The sequence below is a fragment of the Gopherus flavomarginatus genome, chromosome 7, assembly GCF_025201925.1.
Source record: "Gopherus flavomarginatus isolate rGopFla2 chromosome 7, rGopFla2.mat.asm, whole genome shotgun sequence".
NCBI classification, from domain to species: domain Eukaryota; kingdom Metazoa; phylum Chordata; order Testudines; family Testudinidae; genus Gopherus; species Gopherus flavomarginatus.
This window is the reverse complement of record NC_066623.1, coordinates 29,346,770-29,371,754: the sequence shown is the minus strand read 5'-3', so window position 1 is coordinate 29,371,754 and position 24,985 is coordinate 29,346,770. Positions and strand designations below refer to the sequence as shown.

At 39.9% G+C, this 24,985-nt stretch overlaps 1 protein-coding gene across 1 annotated transcript in view; it reads right to left on the bottom strand.

Moving 5' to 3' along the window:
* The window catches only part of WWC1 (WW and C2 domain containing 1), a 138,869-nt gene that overhangs the window by 48,102 nt on the left and 65,782 nt on the right, over positions 1 to 24,985 (bottom strand). The window contains exons 2-8 of the mRNA XM_050962549.1: positions 19,630 to 19,739; positions 11,251 to 11,454; positions 9,053 to 9,129; positions 8,016 to 8,095; positions 4,347 to 4,476; positions 3,734 to 3,862; positions 1,273 to 1,346 (exon numbers count right to left, since the gene is read on the bottom strand). Of these exons, the coding sequence (XP_050818506.1) occupies positions 1,273 to 1,346; positions 3,734 to 3,862; positions 4,347 to 4,476; positions 8,016 to 8,095; positions 9,053 to 9,129; positions 11,251 to 11,454; positions 19,630 to 19,739 (804 nt within the window). The remainder of the gene's footprint in view (positions 1 to 1,272; positions 1,347 to 3,733; positions 3,863 to 4,346; positions 4,477 to 8,015; positions 8,096 to 9,052; positions 9,130 to 11,250; positions 11,455 to 19,629; positions 19,740 to 24,985) is intronic.

The following is a 24,985-nucleotide window of genomic DNA, read 5'->3' as shown; positions in this document are numbered from 1 at the left end:
TTTTTCTAGTGTGCATCGGAGTTATTTAATTGCACAGGCTCTCAGACTGTTCACAGTTCAAAATTCATAACCTTTGTGCTAAAAAATTATATTATTGAATTATATTATCTCATTAAATTTTATATGTGGAAATTTGGGGATGGAAAGATGATTAGAGAAATGCCAAATAAATTTCTGAGGAGAATACATCATCTCTTCAATTATCCCCAGATGCTTTACATAGGACAGAGGTGGATGAATGCTCTGTATCTACCAAAGTGCAATGTCTCTGTTAATTATTAGCTGCAATTTCAGAATATGAATTTACATTGGCTTCCAAGGTCATGTCTGGAGGAACAGCTTAAGTCTAGAACTTCAAAATTTTCAAGATTTTTACAAGTCCAATGTCTGCATTCTTGGGGGTTTCAGGAACTAGGTTTGGTCAGAACTTTAAGAACGTAAGCTTAAGAGGCGTAAGCTTAGAACTGAAGATGTTTGTAAATAATCAGGCATTAATGCAACGCACACGTCTCCCAGGCTCTGGTTTAAAAGTCATCCATAGATTTGAGAAATATTTGGATGTTTTGAATACTAAGCTGGGGGGGACTTCATAGTTCTGTTTTCAGACACAGTTGGCTCATTAGGAGGGGAGGTTTAGAGGCATTGAGAGGCACAACAGTATATGCCATCCACGTTACTTTTGTCATTTGAGAACTAGAATGACTTTCCCCAGTTTTGACTCTGAAGCCTTTTGCCTCATTAGCTCAACAATTTGAATATTGGTTATGTAGCAATGATGTTTCAATTATACAGACAATTACTTTATTTACCCAGTTAAGAAAAGACTTATGTGGAATTAATTTTCTTTATAGCCTAAGTGGATCAATTTATTCTTAACTTTTTAAAATTTCATTTTTGTTATACAGGGTGTTTTAAAAGTTAAGTAAGGAGAAGGGTAGAATCTGTGTTTATCTTCTGTACTGTGATTATTTAAAAATTTGTATTTACTCCGTTGAGTGTTCTGGTTAATTACTAAGACACTATCCTAACATTTGATTTGCATTTGCAATTCCATACAGTCTTTATTGTCATTAAAAGCTGGAGTCTTTCAAAGAAACTGTTACTGCATGCTGGCCCCTAAGCACAAAAGATCTTTCAAAGTTTCAGTGAATGCCCCACTCCCCCCCACTGAATTGTGCTCTTAATGGGTTTTCCTCTCAATCACAGATATCTGTTTACATTTTGAATTGTACAGTCTCGATGGTAAGCAACAACAGACAAAACACCAACTACCTTCTCTTTGCTTCTTCATATCGGAGGCGTAATCTGACCTTCTCAGCCAACTGATTATTAGTGCTTGTGATAAACTAGGAAATAAAGTATAACACCAGTGAATTAATAAACAGCTGTTGTGCCTTGAGACATTTTATATTCAAATTGTAATGCTGCTAACTTGTCAATTGAATTAAATTCATAGATTCAAGAGGTGATCAGACTGAAAATTGTTTCCTTTGATTGATTTTTTATGATTATGTGCTTCAGGTGTCTAAAAACTGATATAAGATGCAAGGGTTATCTTGCTCTCCAGTTACAGAGTACAGCAGAATCTGACTAATTCACATCTATGATTGGGGCCCAGATTTTTCCCCCTTTGCATTTAAAACTACAGCAGAGGACTTTTTGCAAGGTAATTTTTACTATCTCTGAAATGTTACAATATGTCTTGTGTTGGTCTGCCTTATTTAGACTGAAAAATCTTTAGGGCAAGGAACATAATGGCTATTAGGACTGGGCTGATAGATGCCTTACACAAATAAAACTACAGTAGCGAGAACTACTCACTCGAGTGAGGATTTGCAGGATTGGTCAAGATGATACCAAACCTGCCATCTGAGCCACATGGGTTGTCCCCGCTGCCCCTATGCAAAGCCCCAGTCAAGGGTGACAACGGTTTGCCTGCGCTGATCCGATTGCCAGATCAGAGCCCAATGTTTGCACAGCATCATGAAAATTTATAATTTTAATACAAGACCATACTACAGCAACCTGCTATTAAATCTTACTAAGAAGTGGCAAGAAGCCACCTCTATGTGCAAAAGTCAAGATGTGTGCATTAGAGGGCTTCTATATATCTTCGAAAGCTAAGGATGTTAATCAACAGACATTGGAAGAATTCACCCCAAGGAATCATTAATTTTAAAGCCCTAAGGATATGCACCTATTCCATAATTCCCATTGACAATAATAGGATCAAGGGTAAAGTACACTCTTGTGGAGAGGGCCAGCACAAGGGTTATGCACCACTTACGTGTCACCTATGTTTTTAAGAGGTGCATAAGGCTGCGATTGTCCTCTACACAGGGTTGCATTGTAACATACTGTAACAAAGAGTTGAAATTTTTAAAAAACTGGTAACATTACTCATTTACAATTCAAATTCCCAACTAGTAGAAACTAACTTCATGAATGACCTAGCCCTGCAAGTTTGCAATCTTCCTCAAAGCTAAATCCATAGGTAGCCTCAAAACGTTCCCTATGTCATAATGCTTGCCTTATAACTGAAAGGTTAACAGAATATTCCATGCCTCAAGGAAGAAATATTTAGGTGGAGAAAAGGGTGAGATCCACAAAGAGACTTAGGCTTTGCAACACTGAGCATCATAGTGCCTAACTTTTAGGTGCCTAGAAAAAAATAAAAATCACAGGAATAACGCTGGAATCCCCAAAGCCAAGTTAGGTGCCTATAAAATGCATGGGGAGAGACAGAGGCCTTAGAATGTGATCCACAAAAGCCAACCTGCCAGGCAGGGAGCAGCCAAAGCTAGCCAATGGGAGATGCCAATCAGAGGGATATATGTTAAGTCCTGCACTGTTAACAGATATAGGCACCTAAGTCTAGACTGTAGGGAGACGCTCATCTCCGCTTGAGATCCACAAATCGGAACCCACCTCCTCGAGTCACAGGGTTTAGATACTTCAGCTGCTTCTTGCTGCACATGAACTGGCCAGAGGTGGAGGAGGAGCAGCTGCTGCTGCCACCCACCTTATAACTTTTAGCTCAGTGGTTAGAGAACTCCTCTGGGACTTGGGAGACCCAGGTTCAGTAGGGGAGAAAGGTGGGAAAGCCTAGCTCAAATCCTCTCAGGAGGATGCTCTAACTCCTGAGCTATGTGATAATCTGATGGGGAAGGCTCCTCAGTCTCTTCTACTGAAGCTGCTCCACTGTGGTAGAATAATGAGAATGATTGGAGAGGGGGACCAGACCCAAGGTCTCCCACCTCCTAGGTGGGTGCACTAATCACTGAATTATAGAGACACTCTCCCACACTCAGGCCCAATGAGGAATTAGGCGGGGAGGAAGAAGAGAGAGAGAGAAATCTCTGTAGTCCAGTGGTAAGGGCCCCCACTTGGGAGGTGGGAGACCACTACTCAAATCATCTTTCCCCTGCTGGCAGAGAGGGGACAATTGAACCTGGGTCTCCCACCTCCCAGGCAAGTGCTCTAACCACTAGACTAAAAGTTATAAGTTGGGCAGGTGCCACCACTGCTACTACCTGCTCCATTTTGAGTGGACTTGCCGTTAGACTTACATTAACAGATCAAATGAAACTTCAGTGAAAACCACACTGATGTTGAAACTCTGAAGGCTCATCAATTAATAGTTATTTGCCCTAGCGTGAAAACTTGCAATATGGCAACATTGATCCAGAGCAGAGGAATAATTTTTGCATTTGTTTTGTGTCACGTTACTCACATTTCCTGAAACATCTGTTTGGGAGCTAACATCCAGATACTGTGGAGGTAATAAGGATGCATTGCTGTCCCACAGGTCTGACTGCGATCCTCTGTCAGTCACAAAGCCATCCTTTAACCTGGCTAAGCTCTAAAACAAGAATTCACAAAGTCATCTCTTTTCTTGTTAGAAAAAATATCACCAGCCGCACAACATCATTATATTGAATGAGATATTTAAGCTTGACTAAAAATCACAGTGACCCTTCTTTGATAAAAAGTTCCTTAGTAGGAACATGCATCTTAGAGCAAGCTTTTCTTTGATGTTCTTGCTCTCATTTTAGAGATCTGGGGATGATAAAGTGATTTAATTTAAGCCAATGTCACATCATACCATCTTTGAGTTTGTGATCAATAAATAAAACCAAAAGGATGACTGTTCCACTCCAAACGTGACGTTGAGTCATTTTATATTAACTTCTAAACTAATAATTATATTCTTTGAAATAAAAGATTTAGTCTGCCCTAGATATTGTGAACATTTCTAGTTACATAAGATCAACTTTGCAAGAGTGTTTCAAGGCAATGCCTTGTCCTTTCCATCAATAGCTCATTATTTAAAATTATTTCAGTACCTGAATGAGATCTTGTTTTTCCTTCTCTCCTGAAGTGATTGCTTTCTTGATAGCTTTCATTTCACTTAATATGGCTTGTGCTTCATCAAGTTTGTATCCACCTTGAGTATCAGACATTTTCATATCAATTCTGCATGAAAAGTTACAAAATAAAAAGAGGAAAGAGACTTAAAACACTCAAGATATGCCCAAAATAATTTAGGCATGTGATGCTGTAGTTCAAGTTTATTAAATAAATTTTAGGTGAACGCGTTTCAAATGCTAAAACACATGCAACTTTCTGTGTCCACTTTCAAGCATGTAAACATTCTTAATCATGGGCTGTCCTCACCCATAAGAAGGAGAGAACAGAGTTAGTGAATGATCATGGTTCTTTCCCCATTTTGAATAAGTTACTTCATGATATGCAGTTATATTAGCCTTGAGAATTCCACTATTTTGAAGCTAAGAGGGGCTACTTTAATGCCATCCCTTTGGTTTTTGACATGCCCACAATGAGAAACAAGTGCAGTGAAATAAAATTCCTACTATTGCCAACATTATATGTTGGGAGTCAAATTCCAATGCAATTACTCCAAACTGATGTCCATGTAACAAGAGCAGAATCTGGACCATAGACGCTTTTACTTGTCTTCCTTCATGTGTTTGGAAATGTCAAAAGAACTAACTTATTGAACGTGTCTCTCCTATCTCTGTGATAAGTTACAGCTTGACACTGCAAACACTGTTTGGAATGCTCACCATACTCAATTGTCCTATTCACAATGTAATAAGCATTTTCAGAATTAGAGGGTCCAAAAGTCATGTTCCAAAAAGCACCTGGATCAGCTGAAAAGTTAAGATGAATCTTCAGATCTGGTGTTTTCAAATGTCTCAAAATTGTAGAACATTACAAGGATTTCTCCACATGGACAATGGCAGGATCTATCTAAATTTGTATTCAGAATGGTACAAGGGAGACACTTTTGGCATGAGTTTTATAGAATATGCCCTTAATTAGTTTCCAGGTACTGGGCATGTTGCTACTTCGATATCTTCAGGATGAAGGAGCTCCTGTTGTTTTCTATATCACTTATGTTAGTAGAAAATAAAACAATGTATTATACAATGTACATTACAAAAACATGTAAGTAAACTTGTATAACCCAAGGAATATAGTATTCCTGAATGACAAATAAATCTGAAAATTGCAACCTAAAGTGTCACCTCAGTGCTCCAAAGTTAAGAGTATCAGACACATTTTTGCAGCAAAATGAGGCTAGTGTCACTTCAGTGTGAGTACAAAATTAAAACATACGAACCCCCCTCACGGTACTCTCTTCTCGATTCTAGTATAAGAGTTTTGTACTTCCGAGGACTAAGCAGGACCACCACAGATAGAGGGAGAGTAAGAGGAAGTATTTGCCTAGAATAGGGATCTGCAACCTTTGGAACGCAGCCCATCAAGAAAATGCACTGGCGGTTCGCCATTCCAGGCCAATGGGGGCTGCAGGAAGCAGTGTGGGCCGAGGGATGTGCTGGCCACCACTTCTCGCAACCCCCGTTGGCCTGGAACAGTGAACTGCGGCCAGTGGGAGCTGCGATCGGCCAAACCTGTGGATGCTGCAGGTAAACAGACCATCCCAGCCCTGGATTTCCCTGACAACACCAACAGATTTCCCTGACAGGCCGCATGCCAAAGGTTGCCAATCTCTGGCCTAGAAGTATGGCTGTTGTTACTACTTCAAACAGCAGCAGGCGGAGATCTGCAGCCTGCAGGGAGGTTATGGGGATATTTGCACAGATCTACCACAGGGTGAGTTATGCTTAATATATTTGTACAGGATTGATTGATGTACTCCAACATTTTAAAACAGGTTAAGATGTAAGTACCACTTAGGCATTAATAGACACAAATATTGTACACAGAGATCTTCAAGCCACAACTAGTACACACTCCACTTCTCTGCCCAAAGTGATAATTACAGATTCCACAACCCATCGAAAGCTAATAATCCATTTTAGGTTTCCTGATGATACAGGGCCTGCATTTCGGTAGGGCTTCAGCATGGTTTCTGCTAGTCCTGGCACTTCTGGCATGCTAGCACCCGAGTGCAAGCATGGAAAATGGGATTTGCATACACAAATATCATCATCCAAACACATTGTTAGAATATACCACTTACACTAGTAGGTGCAATGTAAAAGGTATATACAAGAGTAAGCCAAGACTGAGATCTGAGAGTTATGCCCAGAGGTCTTTGACATCTGCAAAAGGCAGACAAATCTATGCAACAGGAATTCCTTTTCTTCTTCCTCCTTAGTGGTGCCCTAGCACAGATTTTTCTCTCGATACTGCCCTCTCTTGAAAACCTTGAACTCAGACAAATTTAGGAGTCTTCCTATACACTACCAGAAAACAGACATCAAACTCCATGAAGTTAATATATCCCTTCCTTCAAAGTGTTATTAACCAAATCCTCTTGGTTAATGACAGGCAAAGTGAATCTTTGCACATTTTCCCTGCTTCCACATTGGAGATCTTCCTTCAGTAAACAGGATAATTTTATTTTCATAGACTATCAGGGTTGGAAGGGACCTCAGAAGGTCATTTAGTCCAACCCCCTGCTCAAAGCAGGACCAATCCCCAGACAGATTTTTGCCACAGATCCCTAAATGGCCACTTAAAAGATTGAACTCACAACCCTGGATTTAGCAGGCCAATGCTCAAACCACTGAGCTATTCCTCCCCCCAGTTCTCCTTGCATTCATCACAGTAGGAGAAAGATTGGTGGGTTTAAATTTAAGAAGCCCTTGACAAAAGCTGTGAAAAAGTCATTTTGTTCTGTGTTTGTGCAGCACCTAGAACAACAGGGTCCTGGTCCATCAGTAGGGGTTCTAGGATGCATGGTAATATAAATTAATACTCCTCAGAGACGTGACATATATCTGAAACCAATATAGTAGTGGCTAAGCAACTGGTTTGTAAATTACAGAGGAAAGACTTCCTACAAATTTGTATGGAAACCAGTTTCGATATGTTCTGCATTTTAAACAAGGCACAGACGTCATGTTGAAGTGGTGTATTCTCTTCAACAGAAGTAGGCTGAACAACTTGACAGCTGGTCTTTCCCTCCTCCCAAGGGAATTCTACTGAGAGGAGCTGGCACATCTATGAATTTGTAAGTGGTAAAAATTAACCACCTACACTATATGCCTCATTACTTAAGAAATGCCAACTGTTATTCCTACACTGGTAAGCATCAGGGTCCTTGTCTTTTTACAGCTTTTTTTCAATGCCCCTAAAAACAACGATCCTTTGAATCAAGACTCTAGGCCCTACCATGACATCAGTGTTAAGCAGTACTAGATACAATGGCCAGTACTGTACTTTAAATGATGACATAATGTGGCTTCATGACATTGTTGGAAGTGCTTTTTGGAGTTAAGTCCGTTTGTACTTGCTCACATTTGCTACACTAGCACTTATATGCGCAAGTGACAGATTCTAGTATGTGCTGTGTGTACTGCTTTTCGAGTCTGTCAGTTGTGTGCCCAGATGTTAGCACCCTAGGAGCATACACAGGCAGAGAAAAGGCTTGCATTATTCAAGCAGCTAAAGAACTGGGGAGAGGGGGTGAGAAGGGAAAGAACTTTTTACCAGAAAATAAGATTGTGCATTAAACTTACTTCTTTAGTGTGTGGAAGCCATGCTCTTTGTATTGCAATTCTTGCTTCATATGAGCCACCTCTCTCTTCAATTTATTAACCTGTAGTAATTGGAAAAGCAAAGTATTACATTTTCAGACTAATACATCCATTAAGATTAAAGGCACGGTATTATCCACACCATGCTTAATCAGGATGGGCACTTCAGGCTGAATCTCCTAGAATACCAATTTAGCACAACAGTGAATAGCCACAACTACTACTTCATCTGGACAGTATTATAAAATCACCCTTTAGTGGAGATCTATTCATCCAGTTCCTAGAAGTTATGTGGCATCAAGTTAGGTGCAAGAGATGTGAAATTCTTAACTCTTAAATATACAAGTTGACATATAAAGATTCAAAGGAGACAAATATTGAATGCAATAAATGTCATTTTTATTCAATGTTTAAAGTCTTTACTGACTTTTAAAAAATGGTTAAATAATAAAACAGCTGCTTAATTGCAATAATATAAGCCACCGACTGGGCTGTCTCAGTTAAGAGATTTCATTATATAACTAACACAGTGGGAAGATAATGCAAATTGTAAATACATGGACCCCGTAGTTTTCTCTATTGTGCTCCTCCATAGATGCCTGTCTCACCTGCTTTAGATTGGGAACAAAAATGACCAGAAGTAAAGTCTCCATGAGAAAGAAACAGCACTCTAACAGTCTGCACTGAAGTGAACACAAAATAGCTACTCATGTCTGGAGACCATTCCTAAGTATTTGAAATTGCAGTACAAAGTCACCACCTAGTTAAATATCTGATAATATCTATTGCAAAATATGCTCTATTAGCTTTCAGGCAAGCTCAAAGCCTTCAACAAAAATGTGTTATAGTTGAACTTTGGGACACTGACTTCAGAAACTTTCTGATAATTTATATTCTAGATTAAGGGCAGCAGCATTAGTTCACTCAGCTGCCCTGGCATCTCCTTTAATATTTATCATGAGGTTTTGAAGCTCCTTAAGATCATTAGCAGAAAGCAAAGGTCCATTTGTACTTCTTACCCTGGATTTTGTAGTAGCAATTTCAGCTTTAAGAATCTCCGGGTCATATTTAGAACTAGACGATGAGCCAGAGTGCACTGGAATGAAGAGAATATGTTGAATTAAGAATTCTATTTTACGGTAGCGTGAGCTTTACAACACATCACACAAATCTGAAAGGAGGACTCCAGTACTGTACACACAACCTGAAGATTCAATATTTATTCTCTGAGCCCTAATGCTCTCTCCTGAGGAGACCAATTTATTTGTTTTCATCTTCTTTGCTTCACTTCATGCTCCAACTCTCTCTCCACAAGACTTTCCCCAGCTCTCTCCCACCTCAAGATCCTCTTCTCCCCACTATGCTAGCTCTGCACCTTTTCTTCCAGTTGACAGCACCCAGTAGCATGGTCAAATAATCAAAATGGGAATGCATGCCAGAGAGAGTTGGAGATGCTGATCATGCTCCATCTGTAAGTCCTGATCTGGCACCAGTTCCTAGCAATCAAAATCCCTCCCTTCTACTTGGCACAGTGCCCAAACACTAGGTCCATGCCCAGTTGCTTGGTCTCCTGCAATACCAAATCCATTAACAAAAATAGAACACTCACATCACACTCCGTAGGCAGTTGGGAGGAGTGGGGGGAGAGAGATTGCATGTAGGATTTCAATTTTAAAATAGGCTTTTCTTGTAAAATAATCCATCAAATACACAAAACAACAAGAAAACTGAAGAATGCACTACAGCCTTCTGAAAGGCCTGAGGATGTGGCAGACCATAGGATGTGCCTCAGTGGATTAGACCAATGTTCCATCAAGTGCAGCATCCTGTCTTCTTCATCAGTGGACAAAACCCATATGCTTCAGAAGGCACAGCACTGCACAGCTGGGAGCTATTTTAGGGGGTGGCTAGGGACAAGGAAACAGTTTTTTGATCTGTGCAATGATCCATTTATGCCCTGTAGTAAGAAACTGTAGTTTTGTTTTCAGAGACATTGGCAGGATGCTAACAGAACCCTCCAGTGTGAGCATACAGTTTATAGTTCACAGAGTCATGAGTAATATACAACAGAAGTGAATGGGATTTAGAGACACGGAAAAGCTTCAGGAAGAGACTGAAATGTCTGGGGCTGTTTACTTTAGAGATGACACAGGGGACATAATGGCATACAAGCTGGAATAGTGGCATAGCAAAGTTAGATTGGGCACTTCTATTTATCCTCCTAGTGGAGATGAACATTTCAATGAAACTGAAAGGTAGCAAAATTTAAATTGCTTAAACACCTTTTAATGTAATCCTGAATTAGCCTGTAGAACACATTGACACAAGATATAATTGAGGAAAATTGCTCAGCAGGATTTTAAAAAGTTTGGTCATTTATATGGATAATGAGAACATCTAGAGCGTGCGGCTCTCTCAGGGTAATCCTCTGGTGGACCATCAGACAGTTTGTTTACATTTGCATGGCCACTCACAGCTCCCAGTGGCTGCTGGAAGAGGTGCAGTCTGGCCCAGCACTCACACAGATGGACCCAGAGAACAGTAGGAAGTGGGATGAAAGGAGAAGAGAAAATAGGCAGTGTGAGTGGACAGGAAGAAGTGGCTGGAAGACCAGTTATACAGAAAGTGAAGACAGGGAATCTTCATAAAATTGACTGCTCAGTTACAAAGCAGGAGATAACACTCCAGTCATCATACAGTTGACACATCTGTGAAATAAGATGAACATTTGAATCATTACTAGCTATTGACAATTGTTTCAAGGCCAGAGTTTCAGAAGCAGTCCTTGATTTTGCCTAACTTGAAACATCACATGTCCCTTTACCCTCCCACCACACACTGGCAGGCACAGCTGGGGATCCAGCATTAATTACATTTGGCTAATCCCCATACTGATCATTTGCACACCTGAGGCACTGGTGTCTCTCCTCTTCCGCAGTGATTTAGTAGACTGTGATGCAGTGAGATTTCATATAAAGGGACTGCAATACTTTTATAAAATAAATGCTAAAAATAGGAAATGTTTTGAAGACAGATAAGCCAGAGAGAACAGGCAAGACACTGCCCTTGATGTAACAGGTCTGTCCTATTAGGAGCCAACTGCAAAGAGTTAACTTTACTCTAAAACAAGTTACAAAACCAGCCAGTTTTATTACAAATTGTTTTCCTGGTTCTATCGTGATGCTGTTTCCCACTTGCTAGACAGTTTAATACTTACAGCTGATCTGAGAGCCCAGTTTGTGTTCCCAAACATCATGTAGCTGCCTGTATTCCTGCTGGGCCAATTCAAGTCTCTGCTGTTTCACCTGGTAGATCTCTTTCTGAGCAGCGATTGCCTCTTGGGCCAGTATCAGATAGTCCTTCAGCATATGTTCCTGCTCCCGCCGCCATTGCACACGAGGGTCCTCTATCTGTGTGGATTCTTAGCATAGATAAAAGTCCTTACTCAAAAGATGGACAGGATAATATCACTCAAGAGAAAATAAAGACACCGAGAGAAAAAGTGTGTCTAGCATTACCTCCCCTCACTTATGTCAGTATTTAGAATGTAACTTACTAATCATTTTTGTCTGTTAAGTGTCTAGCAATCTGCTGATCTAAAATGAAATTGGTTGTGTTGAATTACTGTATAAAAATGATAAAATAATAAGTGCTAGTTTGAGCAACAGATTCAAGTAATACAAAAAGTTATTGTGGAACAATTTCTATTCTTATTAATTTTTTTTTTTTAGAGAAAGGCCAAAAAAATATTGAGGGCTTGAGACTTTTCACAGATGTGTTCTATTGGGGGCCACCATCTGTTCTAAATATGTAATTTATAAATGCCACTTCACTAACCAAGAATTTTAAGGAAAGCATTGTTACAGATACAACACTATCCATGTGACTTCCCTATAATCACAGCAACAAAGACTACAAAATAAAATGTTTCGCGGTGAAGAAGGACTAAGTCTGTAGTGGGGAATCAATATTTTCATCAGATTCTAAAAGAATATTACAAATACAGGATAATTAAGTCACTTAATGTAGCCAGGTGCATCCCTTTAAAGCCTGGTCCACACTTCAAACCTAGGTCAACTTTGCTACGAATATTCAGGGGTGTAAAAAATCCACACCCTGAGCATTGTAGCTATACCAACCTAGTCTTCAATGTAGAGGCAGCAACTGCCTCCATCAACCTAGCTACCACTGTTCAAGGAAGTGTAGTTCCTACAACAACTGAAAAAAACCTTCCATGGCCGTAATCTACATCTATACCATGGCATTGTAGCAGTCGCGTCCATACTATAAAAATGGCCTAATTATGTTGTATCATTAGTGCCTTGAGAAAGGACTAAACTTCTATTTTCCGCATTTAAAAGATGTACAGCATCATCATTCTACTCATTTTAAGACAAAGGAGCAAGGGGAAGAACTGTTATAAGGAAAACCATTTTTACTAATGGAACTGTCGCTATCCTGGATAGTTTAATGGACTTTGTGGCTTTCATTATTCCAACACAATGAATTCACAGCCTTCTGGGGTTTCTATGAAGAAAAGTCACATAAGGGTCACATATGTTGCCACTCTTAATACAACTTATATTTTAATTCTATTACTTCATGTTGGTGGTGGGAGCAGGTGTTTCAAAAGTGTCTCTTTTTCTCTCAGTTCTACTGTATGTGCCAATTTGAAATGCAAAAACAGGAGCTGCCATTATTCAGCTGACTTTAAATGCTCTAGGATGCCTGAACTGATCATGCTTGAATGAGGATCTCTAGTTACCAAGAATTGAATAATTAATAAAAAGGGCCTGGTTGAAACCATCTGTGGGACACTCGTCTGCATATTTTAAGAGTTTCTTTAAATATTCAGTAGAAACTGCCAGAGCTGAAGCTCTGAAGAGGTCTAAAGTCAGACAGAATATTATCTTCATGGTTGGAAGATACAGGATCAAAAGAAGCATACACATTTTGATGAAAACCCTAGACATCTTTCTAAATACTTACAGCAGTTTAACCAAGGCCTCAATGCTGTTGGCATTACACTACAAAGGGGACACAATTTTGCTGGGGAAAAGCCTTCTAACACAGAATATTCCTCCAGTAATGTATTTTTAAATAAGTGCTTGCTGTGCATGTGTAGCTGGAGATGTGCAGCATACAGTTTAGACACGGCAGTTTAAAGAAGTGAAAGTAATGCGATAACTGGCACAGACTGAACATACAGGTTACAAAAACAATACAAAACAGAATCCCAAGAGATGCAGCAGTCTAGTTTAGACACAGCCTTTTCCCACAAAATTTAATATTGCTACTATTAGAGTAGGCAAGATGTGAGCTGCTGTGGTTCTGAAAAGCTGTTTTAAAATCACTTCAAAAACCGGTGGCTAGTTTCTGCTATCTGAGGCCTGTCATCCATTCAAGGTGTGGGTGAGGCCATACACTGTTCCAGCAGGACACCAAAGCTGCTGGTGTTCCGGGTAACCTTAGTGTAGGGACAGGGAAAGGAGCAGTATCTGGAATGCACAGCATCATACAAGCAAGAAGAATTTGAAAATCCAAGTGGATTTAGCTTCCGGCTAAATTTTAGCAATCCAAAACCACTCTGATTCTCAGTGAACCACTCAGCTCTTCCTGTCTGGAAAATTCACTTTGCTTTGTGTCAAAAGCCAGACGGGCCACCTCTTCAGCAGAACACCCCAAGGAAACTGTATGAAACTTCCCATGCATGTGACTTGCCCAAGATCATGTAAAAGGTCAGCATTGGAACCAGGATTAGAAACCACAGTCTCCTGATTCTTAATTCCATGCTTAATACATTAAGTCAGAATGCCTCTGAGGAATACTATTTAACCTTAGAATCTTGGAATCCAAGTCAGTAAGCGGGGGATAATTTACCTGCCCAAAGCTACACCCTCTAATTGTATATTTTCAGAGACTACTTGTTCTAAACATAATGCCCCCATTTTGCATTTGGGGAACTGACATACCACCACAATTCAGAAGTGTGAATTTGAGAGAAAGCAGCTGATTTTTCAAACATCAAAATTACGTTTGTTCAAAGTTTCATGAAACACATTATGAACTTCTAAAAAATTGGCAAAAATCTTTTTTTAAATGTGACAGCTGACAGGAATTCCCTTTGTGCTGTTTAAAAAACAGTTTTGGTTCTTCCCCAGCCCTCTTTAACATATCTATACTGCATTTTTCAATGCAGTTCTTAATCAAGTGACATTTTGCAGATGTGAGCATGTGAAGTGAGGCTGAATTAAAAAGTTAGCTTTCTCATAAGTAGTGTTAATACTGCCAAGGATTGCAAGGTGATTTCACCTACCCAAGAAAGAGAACAGTGTAGTTATCTCCTTTTTGCAGATTGGTAAACTGAGGCGCAGGCAATGTGACTTTGCTATTAACTTGCTGCGTTACCACGAAAAAGCTGGAGACTGAAAACCCAGGAGTTCTGTGCAATCCTGTGCATTAACCCAAAACCACCTTGCCCCCTAGTTTTCTGTTCACATATACTCACCCTTCCCCTCACCATGGTCTCCAGTCCACTATCTTGTCCGCCCTATTATTGCTGTGGTGGAGTCTCACACACTCCCTACTTCTCAGTCTTCTCTCTCTGAATTTTTTTAAACCCTCTTGTCTCTGCCCATGGTGCGACCTGTGAATGCTCAGGACCAAACAACAGCTGTGCTGGCCACCAATTCTTCCCCACTTCCTGCATCACTGTGCTGCACTAAGAAGCCTGGCAGGGATGAGGGAGCCAGAAGGGAAAAGGGAGGAAGCCCTGACAGCCTCTGGTCATTGGAGGATGGGCTGAAAGGAGACTACTTCAGCTGATATAATACACACAGCAAGGGCAAATCTGTCTCATCCACGTAAGTGATACTTGGCAGTGGACTAATACAGAAAATCAACTATGCAATTGTATAGGGAAACCACAGTCTGTTCTCTCTTGCATCAAAACATTTAACTCATCACAACTAGTAATCAAAGCAGTAAGCTACATTCCCCTAGTTGCAGCACTAATTGAGCTCCAATTACCCAATATGTAATCATGATCAATAAAATTCAGGTACAGGGCTCAATTCATCCCACCTGCTATGAGAAAGTGCCTTGAGATTGTCAAAAGAAGAGATTATACAAGTACCAATAATATAATGTAATTTGTTGTTTTTACTTGTGTCTATCATTCAGTTCAGAACTTGTAAGTGTTATCTCAAATGAAGCTCTGAAAAAAAGTTGTATTGCAGTCTGAGAAGTACTAATTTGGGAAGTTCATTAATAATGTACTGTGGATATATAATATTCTGAGTATGCAATTCAATTTAATTATGTTTACTTTATCTCAGATAGTAGGTTAGAAGTGTTCTCAGCTCATTTCATCTGACTGGTTGCTGGCGTTAGATTTAAGTTAGCTCTGTCCTTGGGCATACTGCTTATAATTGGACTGAAATATTTTAAACCTGCTACCACACTGAAAATTCTTTCCCCTACAGTGCAATATGAAATAGTCCCTGGGGAGTGGTAACACTTTAGTCTCTTCTCCAAGTGATTCTGTAAGAGAGCAACACAAAGATGACTCTTGATCAGCCACAGAAAGCTGAACATGGTTTGATCTACTACGGTTATGAATAGAGCTGATTTGGAAAATGGGGGTAGTGATTTTTCTTCCCTCCCCCCACCCCAATCAAAATTTGTTGATAAAGTTTCGAGCCAGTTCTAGTTCTGAGTAAGAATATGCCTCCAATATACCTGCAATATTCTTTACTGTCTAGTGCCTAGTATCTGTGGGGTTTGCCATCCATAAGAAACCAAAGCTTTTAACAGTGGTCCTTTAGGCCTCAATCCTTCAATTAGATTTGCACAAGCAGAGCTGCACTGACTTCAGATGTGCCAGTGTGAATCAGACTGAAATATCAGGAGCCCAGTGCAGCTACAGAAATGTATTGTCTAGTCCAGATTTATGGAGAAAGCAGAACAAGTATTTCCAACAAACTTCACTGAATGCCTTCTCTGCACTGAATAAAAATGGCTACCATATTATTTTTTTCTTTTATACCAGTTTATTAATTTAATAGCTGTCTGATATTACTGCTAGATAGGCTACTTTATAAAAGTCATACATGCTTACAGTGAGAATGAGTCAGCAAGAACTAGCAGGCTATTTTAAAAATTTTTTATAGTGTCTTAAAGACCATGCTAATTAGCAAGATTGGGCCGTCAGTGGGAACATTTTTTGGAGTTTTCCCTGTCTGAAGAATTGCTCTGATGAGTTCTTCTCTTAAGAGTCAGTGGTAAGAAATAGCTAGACAAAGCTGATTTGTATTCCTTCTAGAATCCTGCTGGGAAGATTAACAGAGCAACTCCTCTTGCAGTTTAATGACAGAATTGCCTTCAATGCTCTGCCTCTAATGTCCAAAGTATTTCTCTGAGTATCTGTTAGCTATGACAGTCTGAATGAGTCACAGCAAGTTAGGCCTTGCTTTGTGGAATAAACTACTTTTCTCTATATATGCTAGAGTAAAGTGATTTCATTTCTGGGGGGCCAAATCTAATTATTTGTATTCAGGAAGAATAACACTGAGTCAAGCTGGCTTCATCTGGAGTTTATGACTAAGTAAAAACAAAAATGCAGGTCAACCCCTCTCTATGGGCAAAACCGCTGGGAGAAGGCTCACAGGGATCATGCCAGAGACTCCCCTTGTGGAGGCCTCTGTTAATCCATCAAGGCAGAGTTTCCCTATCACCAGAAGAGGTTGTGGGGCTCATTTAGCTCCCAAACCTGGCAAATCCTCAGGATCCACGGGAGTCTGGGCCATTCATACCTCAGAATTGCCTTTGGTCCCCTAGCACCCTGGTAACAAGGATTCTTGGAAAGGCAAGTCCCAGGCTATATACTGTTTTCTAGTAAGTCTCTGTAGGATTGGACTAAGGAGGAATGGAATATGTTCACCTGAAGGCCAACACTCCCTACTCTCTCCCATGAACTCATCTTGCTGGCCTGCTCGATCTCCTTCCTCTCTCCTGTACACCCAGTAATTAGCAGTGTTAAGAATGGAGGTATGTGGGGCAAGGAGGAGGAAGTGCTGCTGAGTTATTTTCTGCCCAACAAGCACACTCACATGAGATGAGTGAGTTCCAAGCACAGAGGGGTATGTTCCATTTGTGGATATGGGCAGCAGAGGGAGCAATCCATACCTAATTAAATTGAGTAAGGACTTGAGTATTCAGCCCTTATCTTGTGGGAGCATGAATGTTAACGTACAAAGTCTTGGAGAATGTGTTGGCAAAACAACTAGCTTATGGACACAGAACTTCAGACGTTGTCTTGTGATTCAGAACTGACTCGAGCATTCCACTCAATTCCCTACTCTGCCACTCTTCCTATTTGATTTTAGGCAGGGGTCTAAGACCTCTGCATCTCAGTATCCTCAGCTATAGGATGGCAATCCTAATACTCGCTGGCTCACAGGGGTGTTGCTAAAGTAAACACAGTGTTTGTGGGGCCTCCAGATACTGTAATGACGGGGGCCATATAAGTACAAGATAAAATATTCAGGTCACTTTCAGAAGTGAAATGGGGCACCTGGTATTTGCATTGAATTGTATTCACTTTATATCTGAATCTTATGCAGGGCTAGGTTGGGTAACTTATTTTTGGCAGAAATAAAAAGTACCTATACTTGTTTTATTTTTAATACACAAAAATATTATCACACAGTATTTACTTGCAATTTGTCTCAAGTTTATTCTCCTGGAAGGCAGCAAGTAAGAAACAGGTTAAATTTTCAGCAGTTTTCTGAATTAGCATATTTGTGTATATGAGAACATGTATTTTTCCTGTGAAAATTGGGTAACACTGCAACACCTGCAAATCAGGTAATTGCAGGCATGTTGCCCACCTACAGTTATCTGTATATTTTGCCCAGAAAACTAATCACATGGCTTAAAAAAACAGCTGAACAGTTTTCAAGTTCTCTGCTGAAGTCCTGGGGGGGGGGGGGGGGGAGAGAGGAAGACTTCTCCCACTCCCTTTTACTCGCTTCAGTGCAGTTCTTTCCCTCACTATTGTCTTTTAGAACAATCTCTCTTTTGATGTGAATTGTAGAAATTTAACTATGAAAAAGGGTCTGGACATTGCACTGTGGTGGGTTTTTGGACGATTGATTGGAACAGTCTTCTCCAAAAAGAATCTGTCAAGTCACATCTGTTTCTTGGATGAGTTCTATCGAGTCTCCCCCTGAACTACCCTATCACTAGAGTTGGAGCTTCTCCTTAGCCCTGCCATTCACTTCAGTCGTCATTCCAATGCCAGCCACCTGGGCCCATATAACTTGTGATCTTTTGGGAACATTAGATCATGCACAGTAGCTGAATCTCAAACGCACACTGCTGTACCCAGCATCAGAATGAGAACTATATTTTAAACAGAAAACCTGATCTGGGTATCTAGGAGCTGCTACGATACCCCTCCCCCATCCCCCAATAAAAATTAAGTGCACTGAAATCCTGTGTCATATCAACAGCAGTGCACACAGCTGTCAATAACTGCCTATCACCATTTCCATTATAACCTTGTTACTCAAAACAAATACAGACAATAAGATGACCATACCCTATTAAGGTTGGTCTTATTTACACTCTCATTAAAAGGGATAATTACGTGACTGGGAAAATGGCTTGCCCTCTTACCATACTCTAAACAACAATAGTGTGGAGCAAATGAAGTTTATTTCTTTGCAAGAGCTATGCCTTATAGGGGTCTGATTCTAATACAGCTCAAAAACAAACTTACACTGACATTTCCTATCAGCAGCCTTTGTAATATGTATCCAGCTACTGTAGTTTGAAATAAATATGCACGTTTGCACTCAATTTCTCTGAAAGCCGTCTAAGCTTTTTGTAATGCACAATATTTTGGGCCCATGGAGCAACCTTATCAAGAGGGCATCCAGTGGTTTAGCCTCTTAGTGCTGAGAATGAAACTGCATGAAAACTTACAAAATATTAACAATCTCAAGATGGTGTACTATTTATTATATTCCAAATCTACTTCACTAAAACTTTTGCTTCTGAAGAGAGACTGAAGAGCTGTATTAAGCAAACACTGCCCCCATACACTTACAGAACTCCGAGAAGTATTTAGAGACAATGGGTAAAATTCAGCCATGTGTGAAGGCCAGCACAAGGTCTTTGCACCATTTAAGTGCTTTGAGCTGACCTTCTGCACAGGGTGAATTTCATCCAGAGAGTGGACTGCCGTCCTCAGCACCCAGGTCCTTTAGGACCTTGGCCTTTTCATCAGCTGGGGAGTGATAACCCATTCATAGCAATAGAGGATGATGAACTGCAGAGGCCCAATTCTCCCCTTCACACTATGAATGCAATTCCTAAGGAGATATTTGCATCCTGCGAGACGGAGAATCCAGCTTCTGGAGATTTTAGGTCTTCTGGATGGAGTCAAGGTGCAGGGAGTGGTCTATTTGTGGTGATCATGTTGTTTGGCCATTGGAGCTTATTTCTAATATGCTATAATAATGTGTGCATAATGAATCAGTAAATAAGTGGGCTATACACAATAATGTATTGCAGAACATATATCACTTACTGTTATTGTGGTCTACATAATAAACTCCAACTTGAGGGTCATAAGCTTCTTCCCATCCTAATGGCAATTCATCACTAATGCAGTCAGCAAAGGTTAGTGGTTTAGTATACCTGAAATGCAAAACAAAATAATTGATTTTACAAACTAAATGTCCAGCTAAGTACTTTAAAAATATATTAGCCCTTCTTGAAAAGATTCAATGGGAAAATAATGGAAGCCTACATTTTAAAGGGTTCATTTTTTCAGTGATCATCCACAAGTTGTTCTGTCTAAATTAACAGCAAGATTAATTCACTTTTTGACAAAATTCCCAGCCCTAGTTTGGTTCAGCCTGTACTCATTCAACAGGAGAACATTAAGAACTTTGCCAGAAAGAGTTCTGCTCCCATAACTGAAAGACTGAAGACTCTTTGCGGGCTAGTCATGCATCCAAAAAAAAAAATGTAGACAAGTAGGAGCAAGATGAGAAATGTGATTTACAAAGTGTGAATAGCTAAAGCTGCATAACCAATAGTAAGGAGGCGAGGAAGGTGGGACATTTGCTATATGATGTCAGTCACTGCATGGAAATAAATTTAGTTTTATTAATGACATTAAATTAGATCAGTTTTACAAAAATGTGTAATACAACTAATTGAAAAGTGAAGTTCTTTTTATTTTTTTAAGGTGACAAATCTGAGGAACTGTCCAAGACTGAGATGTCAATAGAAATTTTGGAACAAATTGATAAATTAAACAGTAGTAAGTCATCAGGACCAGATAGTATTCACCCAAGAGTTCTGAAGAAACTCAAATATGAAACTGCAGAACTAACAACTGTGGTATGTAACCTATTGCTTAAAATTGGCCTCTGTACCAGTTGACCGGAGAATAGCAATGTAATGCCAATTTTTAAAAAAGGCTCTAGAGGTGACACTAGCGATTATAATATCGATATATACAATATCCCCACGATATGTTGGGAAAGAGTCAACATGGCTTTTGTAAAAGGAAATCATGCCTCACCAATCTATTAAACTTCTTTGAGGATGTCAACAAGCATGTGAACAAAGATGATCCAGTGGATATAGTGTACTTGGACTTTCAGAAAGCCTTTGACAAGGTCCCATACCAAAGGTTCTTAAGCAAAGTAAGGAGTCATGGGATAAGAGGGAAAGTTCTCTCATGAATCAGTAGCTGGTTAAAATCTAACAGGAAACAAAGGACAGGAATAAATGGTCAGATTTCATAATGAAGAGAGAGATAAATAGCGTCACCCAAGGATATGTACTGGGGCCTGTGCTGTTCAAAATATTCATAAATGATCTGGAAAACAGGGTGAACAGTGAAGTGGCAAAATCTGCAGATGATACAAAATTATTCAAGATAGTTAAGTCCAAAGCAGACTGCGAAAAGTCACAAAGGGAACTCACTAAACTGGATGACTGGGCAACAAAACGGCAGATTAATTTCAGTGTTGATAAGTGAAAAGTAATGCATGCTGAAAAACATAATCCCAATTATACATACAAAATGAAGGGGTCTAAATTAGCTGTTATCACTCAAGAAAGAGATCTGAGAGCCAATGTTAGTAGTTTTTTGAAAACATCTGTAAAAAAAGAAATAATGTTAGAAACCATCAGGAAAGAGACAATATAAATTCATGGTTCACCCACACCTTGAGTACTCTGTGCAGTTCTGGTTGCCCCATCTCAAAAAAGATACATTAGAACTGGGGTAGAGAGAAGGGCAACAAAAACGATTAGAGGTTTGAAATGGGTTCCAGATGAGGAGAGGTTAAAAAGACTGGGACTGTTCAGTTTAGAAAACAGACAGTTAAGGAGGGATATGACAGAGATCTATAAAATCACGAATGGTATGGAGAAAGTGATCAGGAAAGTGTTATTTACCCCTTCACATAACACAAGAACCAGGAGTCACCCAATGATACTAATAGGCAGCAGGTTTAAAGCAAACACAAGGCAGTATTTTTTCACATAATGCACAGTCAACCTGTGGAACTCACTGGCACGGGATGTTGAGAAGGCCAAAAATATAACTAGGTTCAAAAAAGAATTAGAGAATTTAATGGAGGATAGGTCCATCCATGGTTATTAGCCTAGGTGATCTGGGACACAACTTCCTGTGGTGGATATCCCTATCTTCCAACTGCCAAACGCTGGGATTGGACAACAGGGGATGTATCACTCAAAACTGCCCTGTTCTCTTCATTCCCTCTGAAGCATCTGACACTGGTGACCATCAGAAGCAGGATACTGAGATAAATGGACCATTGGTCTAGTCCAGTATGGCCGTTCTAATGTACTTCAATAAGAACTATTCTAACTAGCTTTTCTAGTAGAGTCTACCTGTGATCTATCCTCAAGTACAGTTATGGTCAGAAAAGCAGGTAAAAAGAGAACACACCCAACACACCTACTCCCTGAAAACATTTAGAGTCAGTTCTACTGATTTTAGTCACTGAAGTTATTCATACTGCATTAATACGGCTGTTGCTTTGCAGAGCTAGCAGGGAGATTAAGCTGGATTCTATTCTGACTCACACATTAACAGATATATTAACTATATTCCTATAGACAACTTTTATTACTGGTGAGCGACACGAGCTTGGATGAACCCAGCATGGCTTTCAGATCCAAGGGCAAGTCTGCAAGGCTGGCTAGGTAGGTAACATGTTTACTTGTAAACTGAGCAAATTTAATCTAGAGTCACTGAGAGACAGACAAGCAACATCACTTCTCTCATCCTGGATATCTTTACTTTTTAGAATAGAGTAGCACTTTAGAACAAACAGGCATTTTTATGTGCCTGGTAAAACCAACATTTAAAATATGTTTGACAAGGAAAAAAAATACAGTTTGTCACTGTCTGGGTCTCATAAGTTTCCAGATCCCAAACCTCAAAGCTATGTAAGACAACAAGAAGGTCTCTAAACCTAATCTCTGTTGCATTTTAGTTTAACCTTATTAGATGTGTTCCCTTAAAATAGTTAGTCTGCTATAGCAAATTGTTAAATAAGTTCCCCTAGCAAAACTCAAAGTGTACATATAGATTTCAGGTATTCACATCAGAAAAGGATATCTATAAATCACCAGGTAAATAACTGTAAAATTCTATTACAAATATTTTAAAACAAATAAATATGTCCAAAGAGCATCTTTAAGAGATTATCAGTACATTGCTACCTTGATATAACGCCACTCGATATAACATGAATTTGGATATAACATGGTAAAGCAGTGCTCCGCGGGAGGGTGGGGGAGGTAGGGCTGTGCCCTCCAGTGGATCAAAGCAAGTTCAATATAACATGGTTTCACCTATAACGCGGTAAGATTTTTTGGCTCCCAAGGACAGCGTTATATCGAGGTAAAAGTGTATGAGATTTTATTCTCCTAACCTTATAGCTTCAAAGTTGTACCTTTGGGTCAAGTTATTTTATTTCTGAAACCTACATGTTTACCCAGAAGATGTTATGGTGTTTCATTACTTCTGCCCACAAGGACTGTCCACCCTAAAGTTTCCCTGTTTCCTAGGCAGAAACAGCACATGCAGGCGAGGGCATGGCCCTCTGAGACATTTAAAACACAAAGGTTTCAGACTATCCCGATTCAGTCACTGACTTGACCCTCCAGCAGCATATTCAGAGTAAATCTAGAACTTTTTCTTTCTTTATTGGTTTCCTCAATAAACTTTGCAGTGTTTAACAAATAACCCTTTACCAACCTGCAAGATGAACCAAAAAAGATCAGTTTAATAAAAAAAAAAATCAAATGTTTTGCTGAAATAAAACCATTTTATTTCTTTAAAATAACCTGTTTGATTGCTGTGATGTTTCTATACAACAGTTTTCCAATTCATTTTTATTATTTGTTTTGCTTTACAATATTACACTACTCTGCACTTCATGGCTCATTTGCTTTGTGTATGTTTTCTTTTCCCAGCACGGATCCAATCTTGCATTCCTTGGGCACCAAAAATTCAGATTAGATTCGGATATTAGATTTGAATATCAATTATTCATTAAATGAATAACAAAATTTAATAAATATATGCACCAGAGGTTTAGCTATGGGTGGGTCTGGTGGGCTGTGGCCCACGCACTTAGCATCCATGCATGCCGCAGCAGGAGGAGGAGGAGGAGGAGGGTGGCTAGCTGGTCCTCCCAGTAGCACCAATCATCAAAAACATAGGCCTGCTCCCTTTGGGAACCAGGCCCAGCGTGGGAGGTGCGATGGGGACAGGTTCCAGAAGCTGGACATGCTGGAGAGCGGCATCCCCTCCCAGAGATGGGTGCATGTGCGGGGCCCCCAGGAGCCTCTGGGTAGAGCATCCATCGTTCCCCACAAGGCTGGCTGGACTAGAAGGGGAGGGCTGAGGCAGGCCCCCTCAATCCTTCTTACTCTCCATCCTTCTGCCCTCTGTCATTGCCCGCCCACCCGAAGTTGGGGCCCACCCAAATGTCCCATGCTAGCTATGCCACTGATGTGCATAGAAGCTCACACCAACAAACACCAGCAGATTTAAGTAAAATTCCCTAGAATTCACTCAAGGCCCAAGTTTCCATTTGAGCCCTGAACATTGGGCCATCTACAGTTCCTTAAAATGTGATAAGTCATTTTACAGCTTACTTTTTTAATGTTTGTATCAAACAGCAATTGTTTTAAAGCACCATGGACACATGCTGAGTGTTATTAAAAAAAAGATACTAACATTTGCATTCTTCTCCACTCAATTAAACCAACTAGGGTAGAGACATTTAAGAAGGCTTAAAATAGGTCCTGATTAACAATTAATCAAAATCAGGTATTTAAAACCAAGTCTCTTTAAACAGTGGAAAAGACCCCTCTGGCAATCTCTATGTAACCCAGGGGTAGGCAACCTGTGACACGCGAGCTGATTTTCAGTGGCACTCACACTGCCCGGGTCCTGGCCATCGGTCCAGGCGGCTCTGCATTTTAATTATATTTTAAATGAAGCTTCTTAAATATTTTTAAAACCTTATTTACTTTACATACAACAATAGTTTAGTTATATATTATAGACTTAGAGAAAGAGACCATCTAAAAACGTTAAAATGTATGACTGGAACGTGAAACCTTAAATTAGAATGAATAAATGACGACTTGGCACACCGCTTCTGAAAGGTTGCCGACCCCTGGTGTAACTTAAAGTGCTGTCTTTCATTTTTCATTCTTACAATTGCATCTGCTTATACTAAATTCCAAAAGGTTAAAGTGAAAATGTCATTGGCTACAAAAAGCAGCAGCATTAAATACTTTTGACTTCATTTCACAAGAAAATGTCTAATTCTCTCCCTAGTGACCATGGGCCTTACATCCCAGGGATATATGTGAGG